The sequence below is a fragment of the Anastrepha obliqua genome, chromosome 1, assembly GCF_027943255.1.
Source record: "Anastrepha obliqua isolate idAnaObli1 chromosome 1, idAnaObli1_1.0, whole genome shotgun sequence".
Classification (NCBI taxonomy): Eukaryota; Metazoa; Arthropoda; class Insecta; order Diptera; family Tephritidae; genus Anastrepha; species Anastrepha obliqua.
The window spans coordinates 89,705,287-89,719,536 of NC_072892.1; the positions used below are offsets into that span (position 1 = coordinate 89,705,287).

General features: G+C 38.3%; 1 protein-coding gene across 3 annotated transcripts in view; it reads right to left on the reverse strand.

Moving 5' to 3' along the window:
- LOC129251090 (uncharacterized) overlaps positions 1-14,037 on the reverse strand; it is a 38,520-nt gene extending 24,483 nt beyond the window's left edge. Inside the window, exons 1-3 of one of the 3 annotated variants that reach the window (XM_054890499.1) lie at positions 13,352-14,037; positions 12,613-13,296; positions 12,258-12,549 (exon numbers count right to left, since the gene is read on the reverse strand). In XM_054890499.1, the coding sequence (XP_054746474.1) occupies positions 12,524-12,549; positions 12,613-13,063 (477 nt within the window). In that variant the 5' untranslated portion in view covers positions 13,064-13,296; positions 13,352-14,037 and the 3' untranslated portion in view covers positions 12,258-12,523. Of the gene's footprint in view, positions 1-12,257; positions 12,550-12,612 lie in introns of those variants that run through there. The other 2 variants (XM_054890498.1, XM_054890500.1) reach the window with 2 other exon arrangements.
- Positions 14,038-14,250: the final 213 nt, after the last annotated feature.

A 14,250-nucleotide genomic window follows, 5' to 3' on the forward strand; every position in this document is an offset into this window, starting at 1 on the left:
CCTAATACCAGCAGTGTCTTCCAAGCGGAAGTACTAGCAATTGGGGAAGCCTGTAGGTTACTAATCGCAGATTTCTCTTTTAAGGGCAATATCGCTATTCTTTCGGATAGCCAAGCCGCAATCCAGGCGCTGGTCGCGACTATAACAACCTCTAAAGTGGTGGAGCAAAGTAGGAATAGCCTCACCAACTTGAGTGAAAACTATAGAGTAACCTTGATTTGGGTCCCGGGACACCGGAACATAGAAGATAACGAAAAAGCTGATGAACTGGCAAGAGGGGGATCTGCCATGAATAGCGCTCTTGCAGTACCAGTATTCACTCCACTAGGTGCGGTCAAGAATCCAATTTCTCTAAAATACCTTCGAATTGCAGATTGTAGATGGAGAGACCAGACGAAATGCAAAATCAGCAGAACGTTATGGCCCACCTACAACCTCAAGCAATCGTTGACATTAAGAAACATGAAACGACGGGATACCTGTAGACTTACGGCAGTCATAACTGGCTTCTGGTCTATCGGAGAACAAGCCGCCAAAATGGGCATCCCTTACAACACATACTGTCATAGTTGTAAACAACCGGAGAAAAAAAAAACAATCTTCCATTTTCTCTGTGAATGCCCTGCCCTATGGAAGGACAGAATGTTAACACTGGGCAAACCGCTGAGTCTCGAGCAACTGTCTGGCTTAGATGTCAACAACCTGATAAGGTTCCTAAACCGCACAGACTGGATATAGTCCTGCTGTAAATAACTGTTAAACAATTTGGTAACGAGGATGTGGCAACAAAATGGTGCGGAAGCGCTAGTTGGATTCTGGATGAATCACCACTCTAACCAACCAACCAACACTGACTGAATTATGGTTCTACTTAAGATTCTGTAAACAAAAGTATTAAAAAAAAAATGCTTTAAGTTTGCTGAAATTGTTGCCGAACTTTTTGGACAGCTCAATACATTTCTGTAAAAAAAGTATCGGGAATTATTCAATAAAACGCAATTGTTTGAGCATCAGAGTTTATTTTGTCGCCTTCAAAATAGGCTTCATTCGAAGCAATACACATATGCTAACGATTAGTCCAGTCATCAAAGCACCTTTTAAAAGCGTTTGAAGAGATCTTTTTCAGCTTCAGTGAATTCTCCCTAATGGTCTCTATCGACTCAAAGCCGCGTACGCGGAGTGGCAATTTAAGTTTTGGGAAAAGGAAAAAGTCACAGTGGGCTGAATTCGGTGAATACGATGGTTGTTCGATGATATATGTCGAGTTTTTGCTCAAAAAAGTGTTCAAAATATGAGACTTGTGAGACGGTGCGTTATCATGGTGCAAGATCCATAAGTTTTCTTTCTACAATTTGTGTTTCCTACGCACATTCGCTCTCAAACGTCGCATAACTTCCAAGTAATATTATTTATTTATCGGAGAAAAAGTTCTGTGTAGCATGACTTTCACTTTTGACCGACTTTGACATAGTTTTTTTGGGTTTCGGCTCATGTGGAAACCGCGATTCAGCCGCCGGTTGACTTTCTTGCATATCACGTCTCATCACCTGTTTAGATGCGCTGGATAAATGGAAAAACGTTGGGTCCGAATTTACTTGCTCAAGCATGTTTTCAGCCACCTTCTTCCGATAAATTTTTTAAAGAAATTCAACTCTCTTGGAAGGAGTCGAGCAGCCACTCGTCTCATGCCTAATTGATGGTGTAAAATGTTGCAAATAGATTCGTGAGACACGCTTAAGGCACGAGCTACCTCTCTCAAACTTAAAGGATGGTCTTCCAGCACTATTTCTTTGACTTTTTCGACGTTTTCATCCCTTGAAGACGTTAATGGGCAACCAGATCGTTGCAAATCATCCACGACTTCTCGGCCCTCTGCAAAATCCTTATACCACTCGTAGATCAAACTCTGCGAGACTATAGAGGACAGTTGTACCAACATTCCAGCAAAAGAAGTTTAGACACACATATGTGTAACGTACGCTTTTTAAATGAACAATTCCCGATATTTTTTTGACAGAATGTATATATACACGTTAGAACACTTTCGCGTTGGAAATGTAGGCCATTTCGTGATGTGGCACCTTTACTATTCATTTGTCACTTCTAAGGTTGATGAAAAAAAGGAGCAGTCGAGAAGTTGGCAACAAATCGTGGGCGAATAGTTGAAATATTTGTGATTGTTGCGCATAAGTATGCCAGTAAATCTAGTCGTACCAGTACTCACACATACATACAATACAAAGTCATAAGTGTTCGTATGCATGTTTGTATTGTACATATTCAAGGTATGCGGTTGTGTGCCTAATAGTAATCACTGATTTTACGAAATGTGAAATTTTCCTTGAGCAACCCGTAGCAGTCGCGACTGCTAGAAAGAAATGGACTATAAAAAAGGCACAAATACTTTCACATGACGTTTAGCAGAAAACTATGGGTTGAAGTGACACACACGAACTCAACTTCGACTCATATGTGGCATATGTGAGTAAGTAGTAAATATTAGAGGTTAACCACGGTGTCTTACGTAAATTAAAATTTAATACGCGCCCCAACTTTCATTGTCAGTCAAACGAATGACGCTTTGTTATTATGATAAGCACCCTGTGGCTACACATACATGCACACAAAAGCCAGCTCGATCATTGCTTTGTAATTATGATGCAGACGTCACTCATTATATATCAAAAATCAGCAGTCACCAGTCAGCAGTCAACATTCAAAGTTCAACATTTAGCATATGTACATACATACATACACATTTCCGTTCATATCCGTTGCTGGGGCTCCAGTATTATCCCACAGCGCGAATAATTAATGAAGTTATATGGAGAAATGGAATTTTATTAAAACACGCCATTGCTTGCTCGCACCGCGATATTTATGTATGCTCTTATGTATACCGACCAGGGTTCTTACTGCTGACGATTATATTTTGTACATACATTCATACCTCATATCTGTATTCAAGAATCTAATTGCTTTCGCCTTATCTACTGCTTTAATTTAATATATTTAATTGTAATTTTTGTTTTGCATGTGGAACATATTTATGTATTGTAGTATACACATACATCCAGATACTCCCATACCGGTCCACACGTACACAAGTCCAGTTTCTACTTGGTAAATGTCATAAAATTGTCATACTGTTGTTTTTTTTATATTAAACTATCTGCATGAATTATGTTTTATTAAAATTTTATGACAGTTCTCGCGAGTGCATACAATACACACTCGTATGTGTTTACATATTTGTTTTTGGGTTGGTCGTGAAAACCTTTTAGTTTTGGTAATAAAGTCTGCGCTCGTTAAATTAAAATAGGATTTTATGTTCCTTTTTATTTCTAAATTCAAATCACTCTGACGTTTAGGTTAATTTATTACAGGATTAAAAATGTAGTTATTTATATATACTTACATACGTATGTACATATATGCAATTATATAATGCAATTTTGTAAGCACATGGAGAAGGAAGTCGAGTTCCAGATTTATATATTGAAAAAATGGAAGAAAGCTTTAAATTCAGCAAAGCCAAATGTATTTTCGTTTTTCTACTTGATAATTCATTTGAGTTTAATAAATGCGACAAAATTATATTAATGTTTTCACACTTTCTCAAGAATCACATAATGTCTGTGACGAGTCTAAAAATATTTGCATTTATATGTGAAGCATTTTACTTTTGAATCAACTACAGGGAATGCGTTTAAACCACCTGTTGGTTAAATCGAAAATAGAAAATGTTTCGAGGGCTCGATCAAAGAATTGCAGTTGATGGGAGTACTTTGAAAGCGATAATATCTCTAAATGATGAATAAATTTCAATTTTGAATTTCCTGAACATTTTCCAGGAATTTTTGAAGTGAAACTTCTTGGGTGTCGATGAACGAGCGCGAATGGAGATTAAAATTTCAAGATCATGCAACGTTTTGGGCATTTTCGTTCCGCGAGAGTGAAAAAAGATATAACGTAGAGGAAAAGGAGAGAGAGATACACATATCTAAGATACACTTTAGGCTATTTTTCCTGAGTTTTTCCTTGTGGTTGCTAATTTCTAGTGAAAAATAACACTGCCTAATTTTTGGTGCAAAATTGCAGGAAATATATTTTTGGTGCCTACTTTTTGGCGTTATATTTCCTTGGTGCCTACTGTTTGAGGCGTTTTTTGGTCCCAATTTTTTTGGTGTTTTGTTTTAGTGTGCCCACTTTTTGGTGCTAATTTCCGTTTCCTGGCTGGTGCTTGTGCGTACTATAAAGTGCTATCCATTCCGGCGTCGGATTTATTGGTATTGCCTTGCAGTAATTTGTACCATTGCTGCGATCCTGGAATCGTTGCGTCTGTGCGGGTGATAAACGCTCGGAGTAGTGCGCGTTGTTGCCACGGTTTGTGTCCGGCGACCCTTTTCTGTTTTTTGTAAATTTTGTCTATTTGTGTTCTCTGCAAATGTTGTGAATTTATTTAGATATATATTCTTTCTCTCTCTCTCCCTCTCTCTCTCCCTCTCTATCTCCCGCTCTCTCTATATATCTCTCTCTCATTCTCTCTCGGGTATCTCCCTCTTTCTTTGTCTCCCTTGAAAGTTTCACTTCTGTTATGTGTACTACGCTACACGCACTTTTTTAATCAAGGTGAAATAAGCAGTCAACTAAAAAAATTTAAATATGTAGTAATTACGAAGGAGACGTCAGGGAACAACTTCATAAAACAAAATAGTTTATATCAAGTATACTTGCGAAAAAGCTTCAAAAATTCTAAATCTATATACATATAGGGTGGGCCATGTAAAATTTGCTTTTTGAATCGGCTATAAAAAAAACTAAAAATATTTTTTCAAACATTTTTTTTTTAATTTGAAGATTGAACATTGTCATTTATGAATGAAGAATAATATCGTTCAAGAGTGACTGCCACGACTGGCTTTACAGTAGGCCATTCGATCAACCCAATTTTTAAGCACATTTTCGATTTTTTGGGCTCCAATTTCATGAATGGCAACTTCGATTTCGTGTTTTAAAGCATAAATCGTCTCTGGATGTTTCGCATAGCATTTGTCCTTAACGGCTCCCCACAAAAAATAGTCCAACGGGCTTAAATCACAGCTCCGAGGCGGCCAATTGATATCGGAATTTCGGCTGATTATTCGGTTTTCGAAAACGGTAGCCAAAAGTTCGAGTGTAACTTTAGCAGTGTGACAAGTTGCACCGTCCAGTTGAAACCAAATGTCGTCCATGTCATCCTCTTCAATTTTTGGAAACAAAAACTCGTTGAGCAAGTCACGGTGACGCTCGCCATTTACTGTAACCGCGGAAGAAGAAGAAGACTCACCACTTTGGAAATAGCTTTTCAATATTTCCCAATTTTGTTCAAGTGTATAGCGTCCCATTTCGTAAATGCCAAACCTTTAAGTAAATTATGAACTCGTTTGACATGTCATTTGTGTTAACATTCTCAAAAAAATAGATGGTTCAAAAAGCAAACGCTATGTGGCCCACCCTGTATATGTGATTTCCCATTTTAATTGATAAGTAAATTTTTAAAATAGATAAATATTAAATAAATTTTTGTAATAGGTTTCCTAAATAAATAAACATCAGTGCCAACTAAAAATATTTTGTATTAAGGCTTCCTGAAACACATTTCATTTAATATCAATAAATTTTACAATACATACGGCAAGAACAAATTCGTAGAAAAAAACTTCCGTTATGTTGCTTTTGTTCGTATGCATTGTCTGCTCATAAATTATACTCAGTTTCGTGGCAAATTTCCTTTGTTAACAACGGAGTGGGGAGCTAAGGAAAATTGTGTTGCAGTGATTAAGTGTGATAAAAGTGCAAGGGAGATTTACGAATTACTGCAAGACTTACTATTTCGAGAATGTTTGTTTACCGCACGCCCAATCGTTTTACCCAAACGTCTGAAGTTACAGACAAAAACAGAAGTGGTCGTCCTCGAACGAGTGCAGCCATAAAAGCCGCTCGAGCAAGATTTCACCGAAATCTCTTTAGAAAGCAGAAAAGCATATCCAGAGCAATGATATATCGACCAGATCCATGTCAAGACTAATTAGAGTCCACATGAAAGTTTTTTGTCTCTCAACTGGTCATCTTTTGACAACGCGCTTGAAGAAAATTAGACTCGGCAGATGCAAGCAGATTCTTCGATGGCACGTCGTCAACGCCCATGAAAATATTATTTTCACATATGAGAAAATGTTTGCTATTGAAGAAATTTTTAATAAGCAAAAGGAAAGAATCTATGCTAAAACTTCTAATATTGTTCCAAGGGTTCAGCGTAACCACCACCAGTCTACGTAATGGTTTCGTGGCAGTGTTATACATATCTCTTCATTACGGCGAAAAAGAGATTAAGATCGAGTAAAAGTGTATCAGGAAGATGTCTTAGAAGGGGTTGTGAGGCAGTTGAGAAGTACTCTCTTCAATGGAGAGTGTTGGATCTTCCAGAAAGATTCCGCTCCAGCCAAAAAACACCCAGCAGTGCCTAAAAAACAATATTCCTGGTTTCATAGCCACAGAAGATTGGCCGCCTAGAAGTCCAGATCTGAATCCATTGGACTGCGGTTTGTGGTCAGATTTGGGGAACATGGGCTGTCGAAGGCCTCACAGAAATTTGGGGAGTCTCAAACAATCTTTGATTCGTCAATATCCATGGAAACCGTGCGTGCTGCAATAGCTGAATGGCCTAATCGTATGAAGGCTTGTGTAAAAGCAAATGATGACCTTTTCAAATGAAAATCTAAATTTTTGTCTTTAGTATCTGCATGATTAAATATAACTTATTTCACTAAGAACAGTATTATAATTTCATATCTCTAACATATATAACTTCTGACAGAACTTATAGCAGGGCTAAGTAATATTTAATAGAATGTTGTGATTCATTTTTACCATAAAATTTAGGTGAAAACGCTTACAAAAAAATTATTTTTGGAATAGATTTTTCCTAAAAAATTTTGTAGCACTTTAATACGTACTCCAATTTTTTAATAAACTACATATTTTTAAATATTATACACAACTCATGTAAAACTCGAGGCAATATGTTTTGAGTGACGCTCGCTTAACATTAGAAGATGCAGTCCGTCTAATAGAAGAGTGGTCGCCATAACTTAGAAACTGTTTGACTCCTAAGGCTCTAACAAACTGCATGTTATGGGCTTATTATATTTACTACATAAAATATACAGTCACCACCATTAGCCATAATGACGTCACATCTTCAAGCCATATTTGGTGTTAATGGTGTGTAGGTAATCGGTTTTAAATAAGCCAAAATTGCCACGATAACTCTTTGACTGTCCATATTTGTTTTTCTTTAAGTTTTTGCTCTACAGCAATCAGGCGACTTTGAAGACCAATCTAACATATCAACAACGTTTTGCTGTTTCCACTCTACGCACCTTCGGCTTCGATGCTTGGGACGGTTGACTACTTGTAAAATCTAAGGTTGGTTAATTCTTGGCAGCTGATAGCAATGGTGCTTTGTGGTAAATTTTATTCATCAACATTTCATTGAAATAGGCGGTAAACACAAATAAACGGTGAAATCATTTTTCAGAGAAGCAGCCCCAAGCATGAACCTTAACCGAATAGTTTGCAGTTCATTCAAGAGCAGGCGCAGAGCAGGCGTATGCAACTATTTACTCAAAACAAATATCCATTCGGGAATATTACATTTGCCCAATCCAGTTCTGAATTTGCCTTAGCTAATGCAAGTCTTTTTTCAATGTACGATAATGAGAACATCGGTTTTTTTTTATTTAGATACAATAACACCGTTTATCCTTAATTCCGCTTCAGCTTCACGCCATGATAACCTCGACTTTGTCACAAACAAATCAAATCTGCTGATCTTGCTTTGGAGAGGTTCATGTTTTTGGGCCTCGACCGGGGAAAGTCGTCCACACTTTTAACTACGGTATACCATTGCATTAATTTATTTATGAACGTCTTCGACTCTTCAAATATCTACTATGCTGATGCACGGCCATATTCGAACCTTTAGGATGTGTACATAGGAACACTGGTTCAAATCGTTCTCATACGCGGAACTCATTTTGCAGAAACGTTTTGCAGCGTACGCTTCCTAAATTTCCCACAAAGTTAACCAATTGCACAACGCGTATTATGAAAGGGATACGCCTAAATTTTTTTATAATGGAACTCTAAGTTTAAATATACCAGTCAACATTCTATTAGACAGACTGTATACGAGGGTGTCTCTTATTTTTCAAGCAGACGCGTTAACTCCACATTCACTTCTGTCACATAAATAACGACGGAGTGATTTTAAACCTTTTTTTAGATTAAGCTTTAGAGGTCGTTCCCACGTAGCACTCTTAAAAGTAGTCCAATTCTTATATAATACACTTGTGTCAGCGTTTTTTCCAATCCTCGAAGCAGTTCTGTTATGCACTTTTTAGTATGTCCTTGAACTCGAAGAATCGCTACGGTTTTTATCTGTTCAATCGCGCAAAACGCTGGCCTTTCATTTGTCTCTTCTTTGGGAACAGGATAAAGTCGCAGGGCGCCAAATCTGGTGAATACGGTGCGTGATGATAACGGCGTTGTTTTTGGCCAAAAATCTCCAAATGTACCATGAGCTGCTTTCCACAATACAGCGCGTTTTTTTCGTATTGCTCACGCAAACGGTGCATAACTTCTTATTTGCCATACAACCTTGTGGTAAGAACTCCTGATGCACTACGCTATGCTAATCGAACAAAACAGTGAGCATAACATTGACATTTGATCGAACTGTACTTGTTTTTTTTGGTTTTGGCTCTCCTGGACTCTTCCATTGGGACGAGTAGGCTTTGGTTTCGATGCCATAACCATATATCCATGATTCGTCACCATTTACAAAATTTTTAATTTGGAACGAACTTCGCTGCCACACACTTCTGCCCAAAAATTTGGAAAAGATTGCTTCGCATGAGCCAACCTATATTCCGACATCCTCAGCAACTTCTCTAATTGGGATTCGACGATGCTACATAACAATCTTCCTCACTTTCTCAACATTTACATCGATTATTGATGTGCTGGGGCATCCAGAGCGAGCGTCATCATTCACATCTCCTCGACCTTTTGTGAAAAGCTTGTACCACTAGTAAACATTTTTTTGACTCAGAGTACTTTTACCGTATGCCACTGTCAACATTTCAAGTCTTTTTGAGCACTTTATTCCATTTTCTACACAAAATTTGATGCAACTTCTTTGATCTATTTTTTTTTGATAGCAGAAAATCGCGGAGCACGTCAAACACTTATCTTAGTTATGCCTCTTACAAATAAACTAAACAAGCTATATTGTTAAAACCGTGAACATATCTTTGAGGCGAGTGTATCAACTTAAAGTCGAATGTACGTAGCCCGCGAAATTTGAAATCTTCACCTTATTTTTGGAATACACCTCGTTTATAGTTATATTAATCCATTGAGGGGCGAAGTGCCGAAACAAGATTTCTCAAGTCCTTTCTGTCGTTAACAAATGTTTTAGCTTCGTTCCAATATAGTTCAAGTCTCTCCAGCTCGACCTTGAATTGTTTTCTACAGGTACGCCTTGGCCGTTCTCTGCGTCCGCTGCCTTGTTGGCTCCACGTGATGGCTCGCCGGGCAATGTCATCAGGTAGTTTGCGTAATGTATGTGCAATTCAAATCCATTTACCTTTTAGTATTTCAATACTGATTGAAATTTATCCCGTTGGGGCCAAAAATTTTGGTTTGTTATTGTGAGAGACATTGGCTGAAAAAGACCTGTACTCGTATTTTCCGTATATCTTTTGGCGCCGCATCAATTTGCTTGTGATGACTAAATATTACTTTAAGAATACGGTATGTAGGTGTTTGGCTGAATTATGGCCCTGGCAAGTGCGTTGGGGTGGCTCGACAAACGACTGCTGTATTTGTGACTAAATCGTTTTATCTCTTCCCGTTGCTGGAGTAAATCGAGTCTCCAGTGATTAATCGCAGCGCGTTTGCCTGAAGCCTCTCTCTGATGTCAATGTTCATTTTCGTCGCCGCTCCCCATAGTTGGATGTCGTAAGTCCAAATGGGTTTAATTATTGCTTTGTACAGGAGAAGTTTGTTTTCTAGAGAGAGTGCTGAGCTTCTTCCCATAAGTCATTGTAGAGAGGTGAGTTTAGGACCGAGTTGTTTGCGTTTGGTCATTATGCGTTTTTTCCACGTTAGGCGTATGTCCAGGTGCATACCCAAATGTTTCACGTTATCCACTTGTGGAAGCTGCTGATCGAATAAGATGGCGGCAGCACATGTTTCTCGTTTCAGTGTGAAGGTAACTTGCGGGGACTTTGTTGTGTTTACCTGTATTCGCCATCTATTAAGCCATTTCTGCATATTTTTAATGTTTTCTTGTAGAAAATATGTCGCCAAAAAACTGTAAGTTGCACTCTCAACCAATTTTGAGAGTGGTAGATCCCCAGTAAATATTGTGAATAATACTGGGCCAAGGACACTTCCTTGTGGTACACCTGCAGATGTCGGGGCTAAATCCGGGATTTCGTCTCGTAGTTTGATTCTGAAGTACCTTTCATTGAGATAGGAGCATAGCACATCATAGTAACAGTGCGGCAATGTTTTTCTTTTTCAATTTATACAGTAAACCTAGGTGCCAAACTTTATCGAATGCCTGTGATACATCGAAAGCCGCAGTGCAAAATTTTTTTTCTTCTACAACTTTGCGTATGGTGTTATAGACTGATGTTATAGACTCTTCAGTTGTTGCGGAAGCCAAACTCATGGTCGGGTATTCATTTGTTTTCTATTAGATTTGGCTTAAATCGCGCTAATATAATTTTTTCAAAAACTTTTAATAGGATTGGGAGAAGACTAATTGGTCTGTAACAGCTTCTAGTGGCTTACCAGGCCTGGAGATAAGGATAATTTCCGCAATTTTGAATAGCTTTGGAACATAACTGGTCCGCAGAATGGCATTGAAGAGTTGCGTGATGTATGATAAGCCTGCGTACTGGAGTTCTTTTAGGACTTTGCCGGTCACAAAGTCATATCCCGGAGCTTGTTTGCATTAGCCATAATGTTTTTTTTGGTTTCCGATATTGTTGTAGGTACAATTGGCAACGACATTTGGTGAGGTGCATCAAGATACTCAAAGATGTCGGTTTCGTCTATTGGGAATGTGGATGGATGCGGAGTAAATACTGATATAAGATGCTTGCGAACGCCTTAGCTTTGTTCTTGTCAGTTTTTCGCCAACCGCTCAAATTATTTCTTAGTGGAGGAACTCTTGTTGTCGAATGGTCGAAGTTTTTCCGTGCCTTCCATAGGGAATAATCAGTATTTTTGTGTGCAGATAGTCCAGACAGGTGTTTTGAAAATTCGCGATTATTATTTTTGTTTGTCTCTAGGGTGACGTATTTCTTTAAATATTTTGCGCAGCTTTCGCTTTTCTTTGACTAACTGCATTATGGATGAGCTGACGGGCTTTTTACCAATGAAGTTAGATGAAGCAGGTGTGCATGACCAAGATGCATGGTGAACTGCGTTATTAAAAAACTCTAAGCTGTTTCTATATCCAGCCAGTTTTTTAAGGGTGGATCGAGGTGCAAGATTGGCCGGTTTCTGAACATGAAGAAAATCGGAGCTGAACCGAGCAAGTATCGGGGAGTGATCTGCAGATAAGTCGACTTTAATATCAAATTGTTACTATCAATCCCTTATAAAACCATGAAATCAATCAAATCAAGCAGTTTATTTAGATCAACTGGCCAAAATGTTGGTTCTCCTGTTGACGCGTGTCTATAATGTTCAGATTGGATGGCTCTGTATAATGGCAGGCCCTTAGGATTTATAGTTCTCGAGCCTCAGGACGGATGTTTGGCATTATAATCAGCAGATGACACGAAATTTATTTGAAATTTATTGTAGTTACAATAACAATGACAAAAAATACATAAATTAATTGAAAGAAAATACAACCGACTCTAAAGCAAGTGAGGAAAATGACAAGTACAGCCATAGATAAAAAAATATACGTATCCTAAACCTCGTCACCCAGCGCAATTCAGTAAGTCTAGTCCGCATAGCCAAGCATGCCTGTTGTTTTGTCAAAACGCTAATGCACCCGTAACTAAGCGAGGGGATATATATTTTTTGTGTTTGTATGTGTGTGAGTTTTCTTGCAGCATTGCACGTTGAAAGTCTAATTAAAATGAAAATATGCCACGGGTGAATCTTTCCATTGCTATGCTAAAGGGCGCGGCGTATACGTAATTTGAATTAAATGGAATTTTGGTGAAGGTTGTGGCACCAAAAATAATATTTCATGGCATTATTACAAGTGACATGTTGCCTCTTATTGTTATTTTCCACATGTCTGTGTTTGTTTTTAGCGACATTAGTACGACTTTAACACTTTTCCAGCTTCCTCTGACACAACATTTTACCAGTGTGCGCGTTTGTGTTCCCCACTGGCCTAAAAATCATGCATGTAAATCATGTAAATTGACAGCGGTGGCAATCACAGTATGCCATTTTGACTTGCAGCTAAATGTATTGAAGAGGATGTAACAACAACAAAACAAATACATGAAATATACAATAACTCACCTGGATCATCGTCATCATCCCAATCGATTTGGCCGGCGCTTATGCTAAAATTCGCTGTAAATACCAACAGAGTGACAAGGCCAACGATGCAGCTACGCCAACTGCGCCAACTGCTCAAACCAGAAGCTAACAGTAGTTGAGGCGGCGATTGCGCAGCATTTGTGTTGCTATCTTTGCCGCTGCTACTGCTGCTGCGGGTGCTTTTTCTGCTTATGTGGGTGATTGGTGTTGCTTTTCTTGGTGTAGGAAGCGTTAACGATGCAGTTTCACATATCACTGGCAATGAACTACATATTCTTGTTGCTGTTGTTGTGGCTGCAGGTGTGCATTTGTTCATTACCGTTGTGGAAGCGCAAACTTGCGCTGTTGTTGTTTTACCAATTTTAGCTTTATTGTAGCGTAGCGCCGTCACGGATAGCGTCGTTGATCGTTGTAATTTTAAGAAATCCATTTTTGCGAAAATTGTGGAAATTTTACTTTGGGTTGGGTTGTTATTGTTCGACGATTTATTCGTACTGAAAGTATTATTTAGGTTTTATGGTGGCACACTAACCATACTTGTTTTGTGCAATATTTCTTTCCCTTACCCTTGTGTTTTTTTGTTTTTGTTTTTGTTTTACTTTCCGCTCGCGCTGCAGAAAACTCGTCGTTGTTGGTTGGTTGTTGCTCTTGATGCTGTTGCTACTGTATTCGGAAGTTATAATTTAATTTGCAACGTCACAACTTGTACCCAACTTACAAAGGATATGCTGTCGTGTATCTAGCGCTATCTTTGCTGCTGCTGCTCTTCCTGTTGTTGTTGTTATCTTATGTTGTTTGTAGCACTTTTCTGTTAGCGCTGCGCTTGTATTCTGCAAGCAATTGCTTGTTTTGCATGTTTCACAACACTTGCCACGCTCTAATGAAGCAACAATGTGCGCCACCAGTCAGCAACAATTACAACAAAAATGGAAATGACCAGCATGCAAAATCTACCTTAAAAGTTTTTGCTGTGTTTCGCTCAGCTCGGGTTTATTTATTTATTTTTTTCAACTTGCAATGTTGTGGAATTTCCTTTTAAAATTCCGTCGCTGTTTTGCCTTGGAATTTCTTATTTTGTATGCTAGACTTTCTTCTTGCTCTTCACTCTACTTATGCGTTTCTATTCAATTACCACCGCTGCGTGTATTTTTTGCCTTTTCGTACACCTCATCTTTGCCTCAGCTTCGCTAATTAACTTGTTTTTCTAGTCCTAATTTCCACCACTTGAAAGTGTTTGGCCCGTATTTGCCACGAAAAAGAGGTTTTTTTGTTTTTTTGCCGTTGGCTTTCGAAATTTCTAAAGTATTCACGTTTTTTGTGTTTTTCTTTTTTATGATCCGCCAATGACTACTTGCCAGTCTCAAGATGTCTTTTTAGTCATTTTGCGCACATTCACAAATTCCACTAGAGTACTTTTGAAAATCTGTAAATAAAGAAGAAAACCATGAAACATCGAGTAAAATGAAGCAACCATAAAAAGAACGAATTGAATAAAGACATAATAGCAAGAATAAAATTAATTAAAATTTCAGTAATTCCACGCATACAATTAAATGTGGGTTTAAGAGCAAATTATTTGTATCCTGCATAAAATCGTATACACGTGCCAGCACAACA